Source organism: Thamnophis sirtalis, unplaced genomic scaffold (genome assembly GCF_051295495.1).
Source record: "Thamnophis sirtalis isolate CommonGarterSnake01/CBP01778 unplaced genomic scaffold, rThaSir2_p1.2 scaffold_7, whole genome shotgun sequence".
In the NCBI taxonomy this organism is placed as follows: Eukaryota; Metazoa; Chordata; class Lepidosauria; order Squamata; family Natricidae; genus Thamnophis; species Thamnophis sirtalis.
In genome coordinates, this window is record NW_028261387.1 from 14,654,090 (window position 1) to 14,670,692 (window position 16,603).

The window sequence follows — 16,603 nt, forward strand, 5'->3', positions numbered from 1 at the left end:
GGCTTCAGAGAAGTCTCCTGAAGGTCCCTGAAGCCTCTAGGGGGTCTCAGAGGGGGGCAGGGGAGCCTGCTTTCGCCCTCCCCAGGCTCCTATAAAGCCTCTGGAACCTGGGGAGGGCGAAAAAAGCATGGAAAAATGGAGGGGCGTGCCTCTCATGCGCACATGCGCACTGGGGGGGTCGCACGTTGCATTATGGGTGCGGCACACCCGCGCACGACCTCCTGCACTCCCTCCCTTATGGCACGTGAGCCAAAAAAGGTTCGCCATCGCTGGTCTATCTGAAACATAAAAGAAAATGATTCCAACAGCAATACAAATGACCAAGCTTTCTATTCCACAAAGGGTCCCTATGCATGAAGTTGGGCCATAGCAACAAGTTTATTTATTTGTATCCTGCCTTTGTTAATTTTGGATATGTTCGCTGCCTTTGTTAATTTTACAAAGGCAGCAAACACATTCAATTTACTCTCCTGCTCCTATTTTCCCCAGGAATTGGATAGGTCTAGCTTAATGAAAAGAAGGACTGGGAGTGATATGATTCCATTATTTAAGGGACTGCCACAAAGAAAAGGGAGTCAGGTTAACCTACTGTAGTCTTCAAAGCACCTGAAGCAGAAGTGGTATTCAGCAGGTTCTGACCATTTCTGGAGAACCGGTAGCAGAAATTTTGAGTAGTCTGGGGAACCAGCTGATCAGGAGGGAATGGGGATTTTGCAGTAAACTTCCACTTGAGTGGGGAGGGAATGGAGATTTTACAGTATCCTTCCCCTGCCATGCCCACCAAGCCATGTCCACAGAACCTGTAATAATTTTTTTTGAATCCCACCAGTAACCTAAAGGCAGGACAAGAACAATGGATGGACATTAATCAAGGAGAGAACCAACCTGGAATTAAGGACAAATTCCTGACAGAACAATTAATCAGTGGAACAACTTACCTCCCAAAATTGTGGGGTGCTCCAACGCTGGGTATTTTAAAGAAGAGATTGGACAATCATTTGTCTGAAATGGTATAGACTAGAGTTTCTTGCTTGAGCAGGGGATTGGACTCGACTAGAAGACTTCCAATGTCCCCTTTCAACTCTGTTAAGCTGTTAAATAACACAAATTGTGAACAGGTTGATGAGAATTGTTTCCGATAATGAATGGGAATGGAATCTAGGGCTTAATTTGAGAAGGGCTCCTGTGTTTTATAGAAAGATGTCGGTTCTGTTATTCAAAGCATTTTGACGTGCGTAAAGCATCTCTCCTCCAAGCGGAAAAGAGCGGGAATGACCCGTTTCAAACAATTCAGTCTCCCCTTAGTGAACTATGCTCCGGCGTCACTCGCTCTCCTCCCCTACCTGGAGCAGCTCAATGAGCCGGAGGGCATCGGGCTTTTACTAATCAGCCACACTAAGGACTGAGGAGGAAAGTTACCATAACTGGGTTCCTCCAGTCCGAGAAACCTGCTCAATCTCGGCTGGAGACCTGTTTGGGCAGGAAAAAGAGCAGGCGACCCGAAGGGTGCACTTTGATAGATTGGAAAAATGGAGCGGATCGTCTCTGATTTATTAAAGGAATGTATGAATGGGCTTCTTCGTCATCTCCCGCTCTTTCCCCGGGGAAGCGACACTTGCAAGGTTCCCTGGCGGCTGCCCAGCCGCGCACTTGACGGTGAGTTAGTATGTTTCAAGCCTTTATTATTTCATTGCCCCTTCATTGCTTACGGGTAACAAAAAAAGAAGCTTATAATTACAAATAGAAGCAGATCGCGGGGCTGTTTTATTTATTTACAGCTGTTATTTCCTGCGCCTAATTTGGGATTAAAATCCACTCCACGCGGGATTTAGTGTGTCCGGATTCGCTTTTCCTGGCGGCAATCCTAGCATATTTATTGCACTGCACTGAACTGAATCGGGTTTATTTCCGAATAAATGTACGTACATAAATAAAAGCGTTTGTTTATGATTGAAATTTAAAAAACAATAACAGAATGGTATGTTATTAGCCAAGGATCTTGTCAACCGTTCCAAACTTGATTGCAGAAAATACGACTTCAGCAGCAGAATATTCAATACCTGGAATGTATTACCTGACTCTGTTGTTACATCTTCAAATCTCCAAAACTTTAACCTTAAACTGTCCACTATTGACCTCATTCCATTCCTAAGAGGTCTGTAAGGGACGTGCATAAGCCTACCGTCCCTGTCCTACTGTCTCCGTATATTCGTACCCATTTCATTCATACTCATGTTTATTCTTATACCTATTATCTTGTAAACTATTGACAGATCAAATAAATAGATTAGCTGCGCTTTACAGCTACTGCAGAAACCGCAGTTACGTTTCACGTTGCTCTCTGATGCAGTCTTCAGCGCCAAGCAGGCTTCTGCGTCGCCAAAGCCTCATTTAATGCCTAAAGCTGATTCGCTTTTGCTTCGTACAACTTTACATGCTTTCCGCTGGGATAGAAAATCGAGCCCCGTTTCGAACTGACATTGAGTCCCAGCCGGGGAATAGCATCGGCTTTGCGGGAAGCCACTGCGCATGCAATAGCCCTATTGATGTTAGGCTGCTTGTTTCACTGAGATAATTCCTGAATTTTCAAAATCAAAATGATGTTCTTTCCCCTCCTCCTCCTCCTCCTCCTCCTCCTCCTCCTCCTCCTCCTCCTACTACTACTACTACTACTACTACTACTACTACTACTACTACTACTTACTACTACTACTACCACCACCACCACCATTACATTTTAACGAAAGAAAAGTGGTACACTTTTGCGGGGTAGGCAGAAACAGAGCCCATTGCTAAGAGAGCCAAGTAAGGGCAAGGCAGGGCGTCAATCACCCCTCCTGAGCATGCCCGGATTTTGAGCCGAGCATGCTCGGACGATTCCCGGCGGCCCTCCTAAGGTTGTTGCCAGGGAGAGAAGGAAGCGGAGCTCGGTTTTCCCGCCCGAGACCGCGGCGGCGGCGGCAATGGAGAGCAATGGGGTAATGTCGCTAACTGGGTCTGGGCCCTGGGGAGAAGGCTGGGTCAAGTTCCAAGGTTGAAGATTCATGATCTGTGATATCTCAGGGTTGATTTGGGGGCTTAGAAAGGTCCTGGGGCTCAATCATTCCCCGCATTATATTCCCTCCATTGCCCCCCCGGCCCCTGAAACAGCTTGCACTTTTTTCTATATGGTGGCTACATGATTGCTCAGGATTGACGGCGATGAAGGAAGAAGGCTAATTTGCAGTCTGAAAAGCAGAATGCCCCTAAGCATGTCTAGAGTGCTTCTTCCTTTGCCGCTGAACGTGCCTCTTGTCTACGAACGGAATCTCTTTATTTCTGCTAGTAATGATTGCTTATTAATATAAGGCCCTGTTTAAAAGATGGGATTCAACTAAAGAAAATTTTAGCTGATTCAGTTTTGGGTACCCTAAGAATGTTTGCTTATAATCCGTTGTGAGAAGGCTGTGAAGAGTGTGATAGTTTTTTTTTTTTTTTTAGTAGCAAGAGCTGTTTCTAGATTATAATTTGAACTGGGGGCCACCGATCTGTAAACTGGGAGTGTAGAAAGGTTTAGATTTCCAATAGATAAAATATTTCGTTGAGTATCTATAGTGTATATTTCCCTCAATACAGATGCTAATTTCAGTTTTCCTTGAGGTCAGAAACAGAAAACAAAGCTTTCAAATTACTTTTTTCATATATATATATATATATGATTATATATATATATATATATATATATATATATATATATATATATATATATATATATGAAATATATACATATATATATGATATATATATATATATATATATATATATATATATATATATATATATATATACATACATACATACATACATACATACATACACACACAAACACAAACACATACATATATACAATTTTATATCATTTTTACATCCTTGACTTTATAGCATGTCTTTGAGAAGAATTGCAATGTAAAAATAATAACTCTGAGCCCTACCAATAATTACCAATTACCAAAGGAGTGTGGAAGCTGTGTGGTGCACTTTTCATTAAGATTATTGTCATACTTTAGGATCAATTTCCAAATTCAATATTGGAACTGAAAAAAAAATACTCAGAATTGCCATAGAATTCAAATATAAGGGGCATGCTTATAATGTAGGATCCAGAAACATCCAGAAGGATGTTGGATTATGGCAGGCCGAAGACACTTTGCTGCTAAAGTTAAAGGAGAAGATGATGCCATCTTCAATTCATCACCCAGCTATTGAATCTTGTCTTGAAATCAGCAGCACCTTGAATAACACTACAGCATCTTCTATATGTGAAGACTATGGACTAATTCAAATGGTCCTAGCATTTTTCACCTTCTGACATCTATTACCAGTAATCCTTGGTTTACCACTATTTATTTAGCAACCATTCAAAATTTACAGTGGCAGTGAAAAAAGTGACTTAAAACCAGTCCCCGCACTTACAACCATTGCAGCATACCACAGTTGCATGATCAAAGTTCAGGCACTTGGCAACGGGCCATGTATTTATAATAATCGCAATATCCTGGGATGTGATCGCCATTTGTGACCTTCCCAGATCTTCCAATCAGCAAAGTCAATGGGAGAAGCCAGATTTGCTTAGTGATTGTGAACTGCCCTTAACAAGTGCTGCACTTATCAACAAAATGATAAGCAAATCACTTCACTTAACAAGTGCAGTGATTTGCTTATCATATTGTAAGTCGTCCAAAGTTGCTATATCAGTGTGATGGGGCCATAAAAAATTAATTAATAAATCACCCCGAAGAAAAAGATTGTAAAATAGGTCATGATTCATTTAAAAATCACCTTGCTTAGCTATGGAATTTCTGTCCCTAATTGTGGTCATAAATCAAGGATTTATCTGAGATGCTCATCCCATCATGACTAGCCATATCTTGTATACCTTCACGCTGTACAACCTTACAACCTTTTTGAAGTGTAAGTTCTTGCTCATCATCTAAATTTTAGGGATATGTAATTGCATCTAATAGGAAAGAAAGCTCTTTGGTGTGAGACAGTTCTCATAATTCTAATCTATGGAATCTACTCTTTGTATCCTGCGATTATAGCATACCATATGAAAAGTGAAAGGAAAAATACTATCTGCTAAGAAGTTACTTTCTCTAGAGTTATGTTTATGACTACTTTATTTGTTGTTATTCTTTTTTACTTTCCGTTAATTGCAATTTGGTCTTTAATTTTATTTATAAGATAGAATCATGATGTTTATTTATCTTTGTAAATCATTGAAAAACATTTTAAATTGTAGGATATCAATCCAATAAATAAATAAATAAAAATAAATAATTTATACAGTAATTCTATACATAATAATCTGAACTAGATACACTTAATATCACTCTCCATTTATTTTTCTGCATTTTAGTTTTGTAATGATTAATCATCTAATGCAGTTGGTGATGAAGTTAAGGCCTACAGTTTCAAATATAATCTAGAAAAATTGTAAATTAAAGAGTGCTGCTGATTAGGCAGTGGAATTGTGAAAATACTAAAATAGCTTTATCAGACAATACATTAATCGAAATTATAGCACCTGGCTAAAAGAGCAACATACCTTTATAGCCTTAGATTAAGAAAACTAAAGAGGGTTGTTTTTCTCTTCTTAAAATATTGAATCAGCATAGAGTATATTATTTATTTATTTGTTTATTTGTTTGTTTATTTATTTGTTTATTTATAAAATGCGTTTGCGCCCCATCATTGTGGGGCTACTCTAAATGGCTTACAATAATAAGAAAAACTGAAAAGGCATGTAAACAGAAGTAAAATAATAGAACAATAAACAATGACAATGGCACACAATGAGAATAAATTAACAGCAAATAGCAATTTTAGCATTCATATGTCATTCATGACTAGGCAGAGTTCTTAATATGATTAAGATTGAAATAGATATTTATACTTACTTGTTAGAAAGATGATGAAATGTGTCTGTATAACTTGAATGGCCAGGAGAGCGATCTGTTTACAATGTCCAAAGGAAACTATTCTCCTAACACTTATGAAGTAAGCTATTGAAAAATATATGAGTTTTCCTTTCCAAGTGTTCTCTACAACTTTGTACCACAATGTACACAAACTCACAATGTATTTTTTTCAAATATGATACAATGCAACAGGTTATATTTCTCGCTTAAGTAATTTTACAATACTTTTACTTTGAACAATTGATCTTCATGCCATATCACAGCTATCTTGTGAAATGGCCCTTGTTTCAGAAGCATTCTGCTATCCAGCTAGACAAACACGAGATAAAGGCAACACATGAATTTCAACTTTCTCTGGATCTTTTCCACAATTCCGTAAAATGTGTCAGGATACGTCTAACTTTGATGCATTTTTCAGAGTGTCTGATTTTGCAGGATTTTATTTAAAACTCTACTGCATTGTTATAGTTATATATTATTGTATATTGCTAACAAACAAGAAACTTTATCTTATGTGATTTATTTTAGGAAATGAACTGTATGTCCTATCTTGCTTCTGGGGAAGCAGAAAATTTTTGTTGCATTATTCAGTCATGTGATTCAAGTTTTGTAAAAGATCATCTTGGAACAGAATCATCCAGCCAACTTGGAAAGGATTTATTACATGAATCAATAGACAAATCAGATATGCATGTAAGTAATGTTATTATTATAGCAATAGTGTAGCAGCAGATTGTGGTTTGGTTTAGCAATCTACTTACGAAAGACCAGGACTCGAGACGACGAAGGTGCGAGAGAAACAGCTTTAATGATGCCTCAAGTTCAGCGTTCACACACCAAAATCTGAATTGCCTTGGCTCTGCCCAGGATGCTACTTTTATGCCGTGTTCCACACTGTGCATTCTCAAGGCGTTTCCATACACGAGATAAACATGACATTTCGAAAAGGAGAAGTTCATTTTGAAATTTTACAGAGAAGTACATAGGAAAAATACAAAAAGAGAAGTTCTTATAATGTCTTAAGCTATCGGCCGTTTCACCTCTGTTCTACCTTACACCCATGCCTGGCTTCCTGTGCCCCTCCTTTATTCCTTCGAAATATTTGTAAGACTTATGAGGAAGTTTTAGAAGTCAGAAGTCAAGGCCAGAGCACTAGAATGAAATGTCAAGCTAATATAAATTTATAAGGTCCATCCTATTAAGACCACCTAACCTGCCCAGCCACTGGTGGGTTTACCTGTGCACCCCCTCCTGCCTCAATAGCAATAGCAGTTAGACTTATATTCCGCTTCATAGGGCTTTCAGCCCTCTCTAAGCTGTTTACAGAGTGAGCATATTGCCCCCAACAACAATCCGGGTCCTCATTTTACCCACCTTGGAAGGATGGAAGGCTGAGTCAACCCTGAGCCGGTGAGATTTGAACAGCCGAACTGCAGAACTGCAGTCAGCTGAAGTAGCCTGCAGTGCTGCATTTAACCACTGCGCCACCTTGGCTCTTTTGCAGTGTTCACTTGGAAACTAGCTGTTTCAAATAGTATTTCTAGCTGTTACAAATAGTATTTCTTTATATTGGTATTGATTAAAGCTTTTACATAGCTGTTGTTAGATGTATAATTGTATATAATTGTATATTTCGCTGTTCCGGCAGGCCTGGGGCTGTTGATCAATGTCCAGCCCCACTTAGACTGAATGGATGTTGTGTAATTTTAACAATTGTATTTTTTTACTTTTAAATTTTTAAATGCTTTTTTATCTGTCTGTAAGCCGCCCAGAGTCCCAAGGGAGTGGGTGACATGCAAATTTTATTAAATTGAAATTGAAATATTTATCTAGTGATAAATAACTTATCAGTGAGACTTAGAAACTTATCTAAGTTCATACATACACTATATTGCCAAAAGTATTCGTTCACCTGCTTTTACTCCCATATGAACTTACTTTAAGTGACATCCCATATGTCGGTCCACCCCATAATCCCTAGGGTTCAATATGACGTCGGTCCACCCTTTGCAGCTATAACAGCTTTAACTCTTCTGGGAAGGCTGTCCACAAGGTTTAGGAGTGTGTTTATGGGAATTTTTGACCATTCTTCCAGAAGCGCATTTGTGAGGTCACATACTGATGTTGGACGAGAAGGCCTGGCTCTCAGTCTCCGCTCTAATTCAACCCAAAGGTGTTCTGTCGGGTTGAGGTCAGGACTCTGTGCAGGCCAGTCAAGTTCATCCACACCAGACTCTGCCATCCATGTCTTTATGGACCTAGCTTTGTGCACTGGTGCACAGTCATGTTGGAAGAGGAAGGGGCCAGCTCCAAACTGTTCCCACAAATTTGAGAGCATGGAATTGTCCAAAATGTCTTAGTATGTTGAAGCACTCAGAGTTCCTTTCACTGGAACTAAGGGGCCAAGCCCTGCTCTTGAAAACCAACTCCACACCATAATCCCCCCTCCACCAAACTTTACACTTGGCACAATGCAGTCAGACAAGTACCATTCTCCTGGCAACCGCCAAACCCAGACTCGTCCATCAGATTGCCAGATGGAGAAGCGCGATTCATCACTCCAGAGAACGCGCCTCCACTGTTCTAGAGTCCAGTGGTGGCGTGCTTTACACCGCTGCATCCGACACTTTGCATTGCACTTGGTGATATATGGCTTGGATGCAGCTGCTCGGCCATGGAAACCCATTCCATGAAGCTCTCTGCGCACTGTTCTTGCGCTAATCTGAAGGCCACAAGACGTTTGGAGGTCTGCAGTGATTGACTCTGCAGAAAGTTGGCTCCCTCTTCGCACTACATGCCTCAGCATCCGCTGATCGCGCTCCGTCAGTTTATGTGGCTTACCACTTCATGGCTGAGTTGCTGTCGTTCCCAAACACTTCCACATTCTTATAATACAGCTGACAGTTGACTGTGGAATATTTAGGAGCAAGGAAATTTCACGACTGGATTTGTTGCACAGGTGGCATCCTATCAGAGTTCCACGCTGGAATCACTGAGCCCCTGAGAGTGACCCCTTCTTTCACAAATGTTTGTAAAAGCAGTCTGCATGCCTAGGTACTTGATTTTATACACCTGTGGCCATGGAAGTGATTGGAACACCTGATTCTGATTATCTGGATGGGTGAGCGAATACTTTTGGCAATATAGCATATATTCAAGTGTAATGTTGCACTAATTGATGTGATATTATCACCTCTAACCGAGCTAATAATACCAAATTGTTATAATTGAGTGGGATGAACATCATTGGCAATTGCCTAAGCTTAACACATTAATTAAATTTTTGAATGATTCGAGTGATTAAAACCGAATGCATATACAACTAATCAAATGGTTTTACTATATTTAAGAGGACCCGAAGACTATTGTGTGACTATATAGTTTACCCTGCCCCATTGTTTGTCACTTGATTTTTCACAGATATATGTTCACGTATATTTTTAAAAAGACAAGAAAAGCAATTGGAAATATTGTCAGGAGTGTGCCATGTCCCTGTAAAATAAACAGGAAGGGGCCTATTTAATCAGGGACAATTCAGGAAGTTCGGGAAGAAGTCAGCAGGACTCACTAGGAAGCTTGAAAGTTAAGATCCCTTCCTTCTAGAAATGGAAAATGTGTCATAAGAAAGGAAAAAAGGGAGGAAAGAAAAATAATGTCATAATAAAAAACTCCAAAACTGTCAGCTAATTGTAGGACAATATGGGCAAAAGAAAAACTAAATAGGTAAAATGAAGATTTTTTAAAAGATGTATTTGAAGCAATAAATCAGCTGGTGCCATTGGATTACAAAAAAGTAAAAACAACAAAGAGGATATGGCAATTACAGAAAAACTGAATTAATTTACTGTCAAAGATAAGGCCAGACGTATGTAAAGTACCGTATATACTCGAGTATAGGCCGACCCGAATATAAGCCGAGGCACCTAATTTTACCACAAAAAACTGGAAAAGTTATTGACTCGAGTATAAGCCTAGGGTGGGAAATGCAGCAGCTACCGGTAAATTTCAAAAATAAAAATAGATACCAATAATGTTTTTGAATATTTATTTCAAAGAAAAACAGTAAACTAGCGGTGTATTCAATGAAATACTTCACTCACCTCATGATGCTGATGTCCCGCTGTGATGATGATGTCCCGTGCAGCCGCGGGAGTGATGTCCCGCCTCCTATGACACACGGCACAGTGATTCCTATCATTGGATCACTGTACCAGAGGAGGTGGGACATCGCTATGTGGCTGCTTGCCATAACAAGGAGGAGGTGGGACATCGTTGCAGAGCGGCAGGAGGGGGAGGAAGGGGAATCGTAAGACAGCCCTGCATTACATTAGAACGTGAGGAGGGGGGATGGTGCGGTGCGCGCTGTGCGGCAAACTGACACAGAGGGAGGGGAAACTCACAGGGGCGCCGGGCCATTCACGAGCGTCACCCAGCGGCATGGCCTCGCCCCTTTTTCTCCTCCATTTCGGGCAAATTTTTCACTGACTCGAGTATAAGCCGAGGCGGCTTTTTTCAGCCCAAAAAGTGGGCTGAAAAACTCGGCTTATACTTGAGTATATACGGTAATCTGTGGATGATGTTGGGGGACAAGAAAAAGAAATGCCACCTATAGGATGATCAGACAAGAGGGAGCAGCCCGTAGTCACTTAATGAACAGAAAAAGTAGCTTAGAAAGAGCCTGACCTAACTGATCAGACAGCTAAAAGTGGTGCCCCTGAGGTTTGTACCTTCAGGTTTGTAAATTTTGTTAATTTAGTCTTATAATAAAGTAGATTTAGCTCGTCTGGTTGTGTTTCCTATCTGGCTTACCTGGAAGGGCTGAAGATTATTTCTTTTATTAAAAGCCAAGTAGGATATAGAAGATAAGTATTTCCTTCCTTTTATCCTATCAGTACAGAAATTATAGAAAATATACCAGTTTTCTTCTGTTGGTATCTTGAATCTTGATATAATAACAACTGATTATAGTTATAGCAATTTTACAATTAGCCACCTATTATGACTTGATAAAAGGTTCAGTAAATCTATATGTCTTTAGTAGTTTGCTGTTCTTGGCTAAATATTCTTATTAAATATTGGTCTTGGTTAAACATTATTTCTTAATAATAAGTTGTGTCAGGAGGAAGAGAGGGAAGCATCAGCATCTCGGACTCTCATAATTTTGATGTAAAGTTTGCTTTAGGAAATCGGTGTGGGGATGGAGGAAGAAAAATAGAGAGGGAAGTAAAATCAATATTTTATAAGCCCGCAGAAAGTGAAGAGGTTGAATCGCTGAAGGAAAACTGGATCTCATACAACAGATTTATGAATAAACATCGAAGCAGGATGAGAGAACCCTTGCCATCCCTTGAGGATAAACCCCAGGAGAGCACCTTGGAAGAAAGCCTGAACACAAGTGAAACAAAACGGTATGCTTTGAGCTTGGTGTTAAAAGGGGTTTTAGGGCATTTCGTATAACTCAGATATTTTTTCTTTAGAATGTATTTGTTTTTTATCATTATTATTATATCTATCACGCCAAGAATATCCTGCCTATATATAGATTGTGGAAAGCTAGATTAAAAGTTGAGACCAAAGCTTTAGAAAATCTTGTAGATAATTTTTTTCTCCAGAGTCGTCTTGAAAACAATAAAGTATACATATAAATACTTTTGGATTTTAAAACAAACTGTTGTTGAATACTTTAGCTCTTAAAACTCAGTTTTACAAAATCTTTTTCATTCCCTTTCTCTTAAAATACCAAAAGAAATGTTGGATAGATTATCATTGACCATGTCATATTTGTGAGAGAAGAGCTTGAAGATTCAGTATCTATTGCAAACACAATATGTGGTTGGTTAGTTGTAGGTGTACAGATTCAGGATTTCCTTTTTTTAATACCATCGCAATGTACTTTTAAAATCATATCGATCCGTGAGAAAAAAATTCATAAATATGTAAATCTCGGTGTCATTTATTGGTAGCAAACACAATCAATTTACAAATTCCGGTATGAATCTCGTTTGCTGACATAAATGACATAAATGACAATTTAGGATTTTCTTTCTTTCTTTTTGTTTATCCCATTCCTTATTTGAAACACTGAGCTTTACAGAGCTTGAAAATGTGTGTTTTTGTGTGTTTCTTTTCCTAAATAGAAGATTACCATCTACAGATTTAGTTTTCCTAGGCTGACTAAATGTTTAGATGACTCTTAAAAAGAACTTTATGTCCAGAATTTCATTGGATCCTAGTTTATTAAAATTAAATTCATTCAATTTATATGGCTATCTATCTTATATTTGTGATTTGGTGGCTCACAATTAAAAGATACTACCAAAAAACCAAAACATAAAATAGCTGTATAAGTAAGACAAAACATTAAATCAGTTGGAACAATTAAAACATAGGGACAATCACTTGGAGAGCACAATTGATTTAAGAACAATGCAGTTGTTTTATGGGCTCCAGATTGCTATTTGATTCCCAGACCAGATGGAATAGCCCAAGGCTGTCAAACCTGCGGGCCAGATGCATCACACGAGGCCACGCCCATGCCCGGATTAGCGAAGGGGGAAAAGGTCACATGATGATGCCGTGACGATACAAGTTTGACACCCCTGGAATAGCTGTATTTTTAGACCCTTCCAGCGGGCTCTCGGGGCTGGGTGGCAAGGGAATTCTGTTCCATAGGACAGGTGCAGCATTACAAAAGACCCTCCTCCTGGATTCTATCAGGTGACATTATCTAGTGGACAGAATCTGTAATATGCCCCTTCTGATGGACCTGTTGGGGTGTGTGAAAGTGACTGCGAAGAAGCATTCCTTCAGATAACCTCAAATAACTATTATTGTAAAACATTAAAAAAACAGCTTGGTGTAGTAGTTAAAATGCCAGGCTAGAAGTCAGGAGCCTGTGAATTTTAGTCCCTGCCTTACGTTGCCTTAGACATGAAAGCCGGCTCGATGACTTCAGGCCAGCTCTCGTTTTTCAGCCCAACTCACCTCACAGGATTGTTGTTGTAAAAATAGAAAATAAGAGGAGGAAGAAATATTAAGCATGTCTGTCACCTTGAGTTATTTATACAAATATTAAAGGCAGGATACAAATAAATAAACAAATGCTTTTATTTCAAAAAGTACAGGCAGCCTAAGAGGACTGCTCTACTTAGAATATACCACATCATCCTATATGACATCATAGAAAATCACAAAATGAAAGTTTTATTCATGTTATTGAAGCTCACATCCCTATGTCAGTATTAGTGATACTATCTAATCTGATAATAAAAAATCTTCACGAAGAACATTAATTCAGAGAGAATCAAGAACTCCATATTTCTTCCTATTTTCTAGATATCCATCATAGTTGGAAGATTTGTAAAAGACTGCATAGTGAAATTACATAATTAAAATATTTAGTGCTTGGAATTAAAATGCTTGGAATAACTTAAACAGTATCTTTATATTTTTAAATGAAAAGATTATGTGACAGTCCAAAGAATGGATTCAGACATCACCGCAATTTGCTTTTGGCTTTGTGTTTTGTATGAATCCAGTCACAGGTCTTATAAACAGAGATTTATTTCAAGACTGCAAAGTGTTTATACATTCATGGAGTCAAGGAGAGTATCAGGAGAAGAATAAATAGCAATAGCAATAGCAATAGCAGTAGACTTATATACCGCTTCATAGGCCTTTCAGGCCTCTCTAAGCGGTTTACAGAGAGTCAGCATATTGCCCCCAACAATCTGGGTCCTCATTTTACCCACCTCGGAAGGATGGAAGGCTGAGTCAACCCTGAGCCGGTGAGATTTGAACCGCTGACCTGCTGATCTAGCAGTAGCCTGCAGTGCTGCATTTAACCACTGCACGCACCTTGGGAATAAAGTAATGCTCCCCATCCATTTCCTGACCTGCTTCTTCTTATAGTTTGTTCAGTCTTTACTCTGAGCGCTTTTAGCTCTTCCTCAGTGCTTTGCAACATATTTTGCAACATATATATTGCAACATATATATTGCAACATATTAAATTACCATTTAATATGTTGCAATATATTCAATAAACAATGATTAAGCATGTATTACCAATGTTTTAATATATATAAAGGGTTGGACAAACAGTTTTTGTATATATAATACAGAATGCATTTCTGTTTGCATTGTTTTTATAATTAGGTCGTGGGAAGATGCTATGAAAGATAAAGTTGCTTTTCAGGAAATGCTTCACGAGGCAGAGTTGGCAGTTAACTCAGCAGAAATGTTTTTGCCATCGTTTAAAGAAAGTCTTGTTAGAATTGCAAAAGTAAGTTCAGTTAGTTATCTATAAAGGTAAGGTAAAGGTTCCCTTGCACATGCGTGCTAGTCATTTCCGGCTCTAGGGGGCGGTGCTCATCTCTGTTTTAAAACGGAAGAGCCAGTGTTGTCCAAAGACATATCCGTGGTCATGTGGCTGGCATGACTAAACGTTGAAGGCACACGCTGTTCCCACCAAAAGTGTTTTCTAATTTTTCTACTTGCGTTTTTCTACTTGCGCTAGGGATTCAAACCGCTGAACTGCCGACCTTCTGATCAACAAGCTCAGCATCTTAGCCACTGAGCCACCGCATCCTCTAGTTATCTATAAACATTGCTAGATCAGGTGAACTGCAGATCATAAGAATTACGAGCAGAATTGTGATCATGGGAATTGATTGTTTTCGCTTTGTCTACTATCCTCTGACTAAATTTAGAAAGGCAACAGATCTTTCAGTGTTCAGTTCAGCACAAGAGACTGCAAAAAAAAATATGAAGCTTGGGCTGGGTTTAAAAAAATATTTGGATATATTGAACATTATTGACATTGCTTCAGATTATCAGTTCATATCTGATTTGAAGTTTAATTTTGCTAAAGTTTTTTTAATGCTCCAGTAGTCATATGCATTGTAGCAAGCTGTTCTTCTATTTGAATAATATTACCTGTAAATTATCTGTATTTCAAGATGCCTCATTTTAAAATAATAATGTTAACGATAAAACTGACCTTAAAAACTTAAGAGTTTTTGGAGATTCATTTAACCATTTTTTTTAGGCCTGTTGTATTTCTGCTTCTGATGAAATAACAATTTCTATGCAAGAGAACTTACTGATAAAGGAGCTAGAAGCTATTCAAAAAATGAAGGAATTGTTAAGCTGGCTATTAAAGTCAAGCAAGGAAAAAGAAGTAAGAAGCATGTAAATTATTGTGACCAAGTATAGCATGAATTAAAAGGGAAATAAATATTTGTAACTGTTTTGATGTAGGATTTCAAAGGGAAGTTGTGCATTCACAGAAAAATGTAACATAGATGCCAAATTTTCTGTACCTGTACCTTACCTATCAGAGTAATGATGTTTTCAGGTTTAGTAATCTGTCCCTAAATTTATGTTGCTTTACATATCTGAAGAAGCCACTCAATGACAGAGTAATTTAAGAATGGCTTATTAGATCAATTTGTAAATAAGCATTCTATCCTAGAATGTTGTATGAACATTAAGCAGAAGTATTTACTTTCTCGAAATAAATCTACTTATATTATGCCCCTCACCAAAGGGGAAAGAAATCCTGGGTATTCCTCTTGTAGCAAAATAGCTGTTTGTAGACAAAATAGGTAGTTTACTGTGTCATGCCATTAGATTTTTCCTTTTAAATATTGTGTGCTTCTCCAATCCCTCAAGGGAAAAAAGCAAATGCAGAATTCATAAATAAGTTACCCTTTATTGCCTGAATAAGCAAAAATGAATGCAAAAGAAGTCACTAACAGAAGATAGATTTGTGGTAGTTATCCCAAAGGTGCTTTTTCAAAAGGCAACTAGACTTTGCTTTTCCTTGAAAAAGCACCCTTGGGACAACCATGAACTGGATGATGGAGACATTTTTGGTAGTTCTGTTTTTATGAGTTTTGTAGTTAGCATTTGGTAATGGGAGTAAGTTTTGCTTTGTTCTTTGTTCTCTAAATCATTATAAATATAGCACATATTTAGGTTCCACCACAAAACCGCGGACGACAAAACCGCGCTCGACGAAAGCGCGTACGTGACGTCATCACAGCGCGACGAAAACATCGCGCTGTAATCGATAAATGTAAAAATAAAGCGAAAACCTTACCCTAACCCCCCCAAACCTAACCCTAAATCTAACCCTAAACCTAACCCTTAACCTAACGCTAAACCTAACGCTAACCCTTAACCTAACGCTAAACGTAACCCTTACCTTTATGTGAATCGGCTTGCTTTAATTTTATTTTTATTTCAATTTTTAATTTTTTTCGTCGCGCTGTGATGACGTCAAATGCGCGCTTTCATTGAGCGCGCTTTTGTGGACCGCGGTTTTGACGGGTCACGGATATTTATATATTTAATAGAAATGGGTGATCATTCACTTTCCAGATGTAGCAAACCTGCGTTCTTTGTTACTGGCTATGCTGGAATTGCAACATTCAGAGCATCTGAAGGATTGCATGTTTCCTACTCTTTTAGGAAGATGAAGAATTTGATACTTCGGGAACTATATCAAACTATTATGTTGTGTGTTTTTAAATGACAATGAAGCAATTTGACTCAGTTTCTCTTATTTTTAGATTATCGGTAATGAGACAAAAGATTTGGATCAGACTTTATCAGAAAGTAAAGTCTATGTTGAAGTA

General features: G+C 38.6%; 1 protein-coding gene across 1 annotated transcript in view; it reads left to right on the forward strand.

The window, feature by feature from the left end:
- Positions 1-1,533: 1,533 nt before the first annotated feature.
- The window catches only part of ODF2L (outer dense fiber of sperm tails 2 like), a 40,577-nt gene continuing 25,507 nt past the window's right edge, over positions 1,534-16,603 (forward strand). The window contains exons 1-6 of the mRNA XM_087719352.1: positions 1,534-1,656; positions 6,489-6,653; positions 11,205-11,368; positions 14,118-14,244; positions 15,010-15,141; positions 16,538-16,600. Coding sequence (XP_087575478.1) covers positions 1,570-1,656; positions 6,489-6,653; positions 11,205-11,368; positions 14,118-14,244; positions 15,010-15,141; positions 16,538-16,600 — 738 coding nt within the window. The 5' untranslated portion in view covers positions 1,534-1,569. The remainder of the gene's footprint in view (positions 1,657-6,488; positions 6,654-11,204; positions 11,369-14,117; positions 14,245-15,009; positions 15,142-16,537; positions 16,601-16,603) is intronic.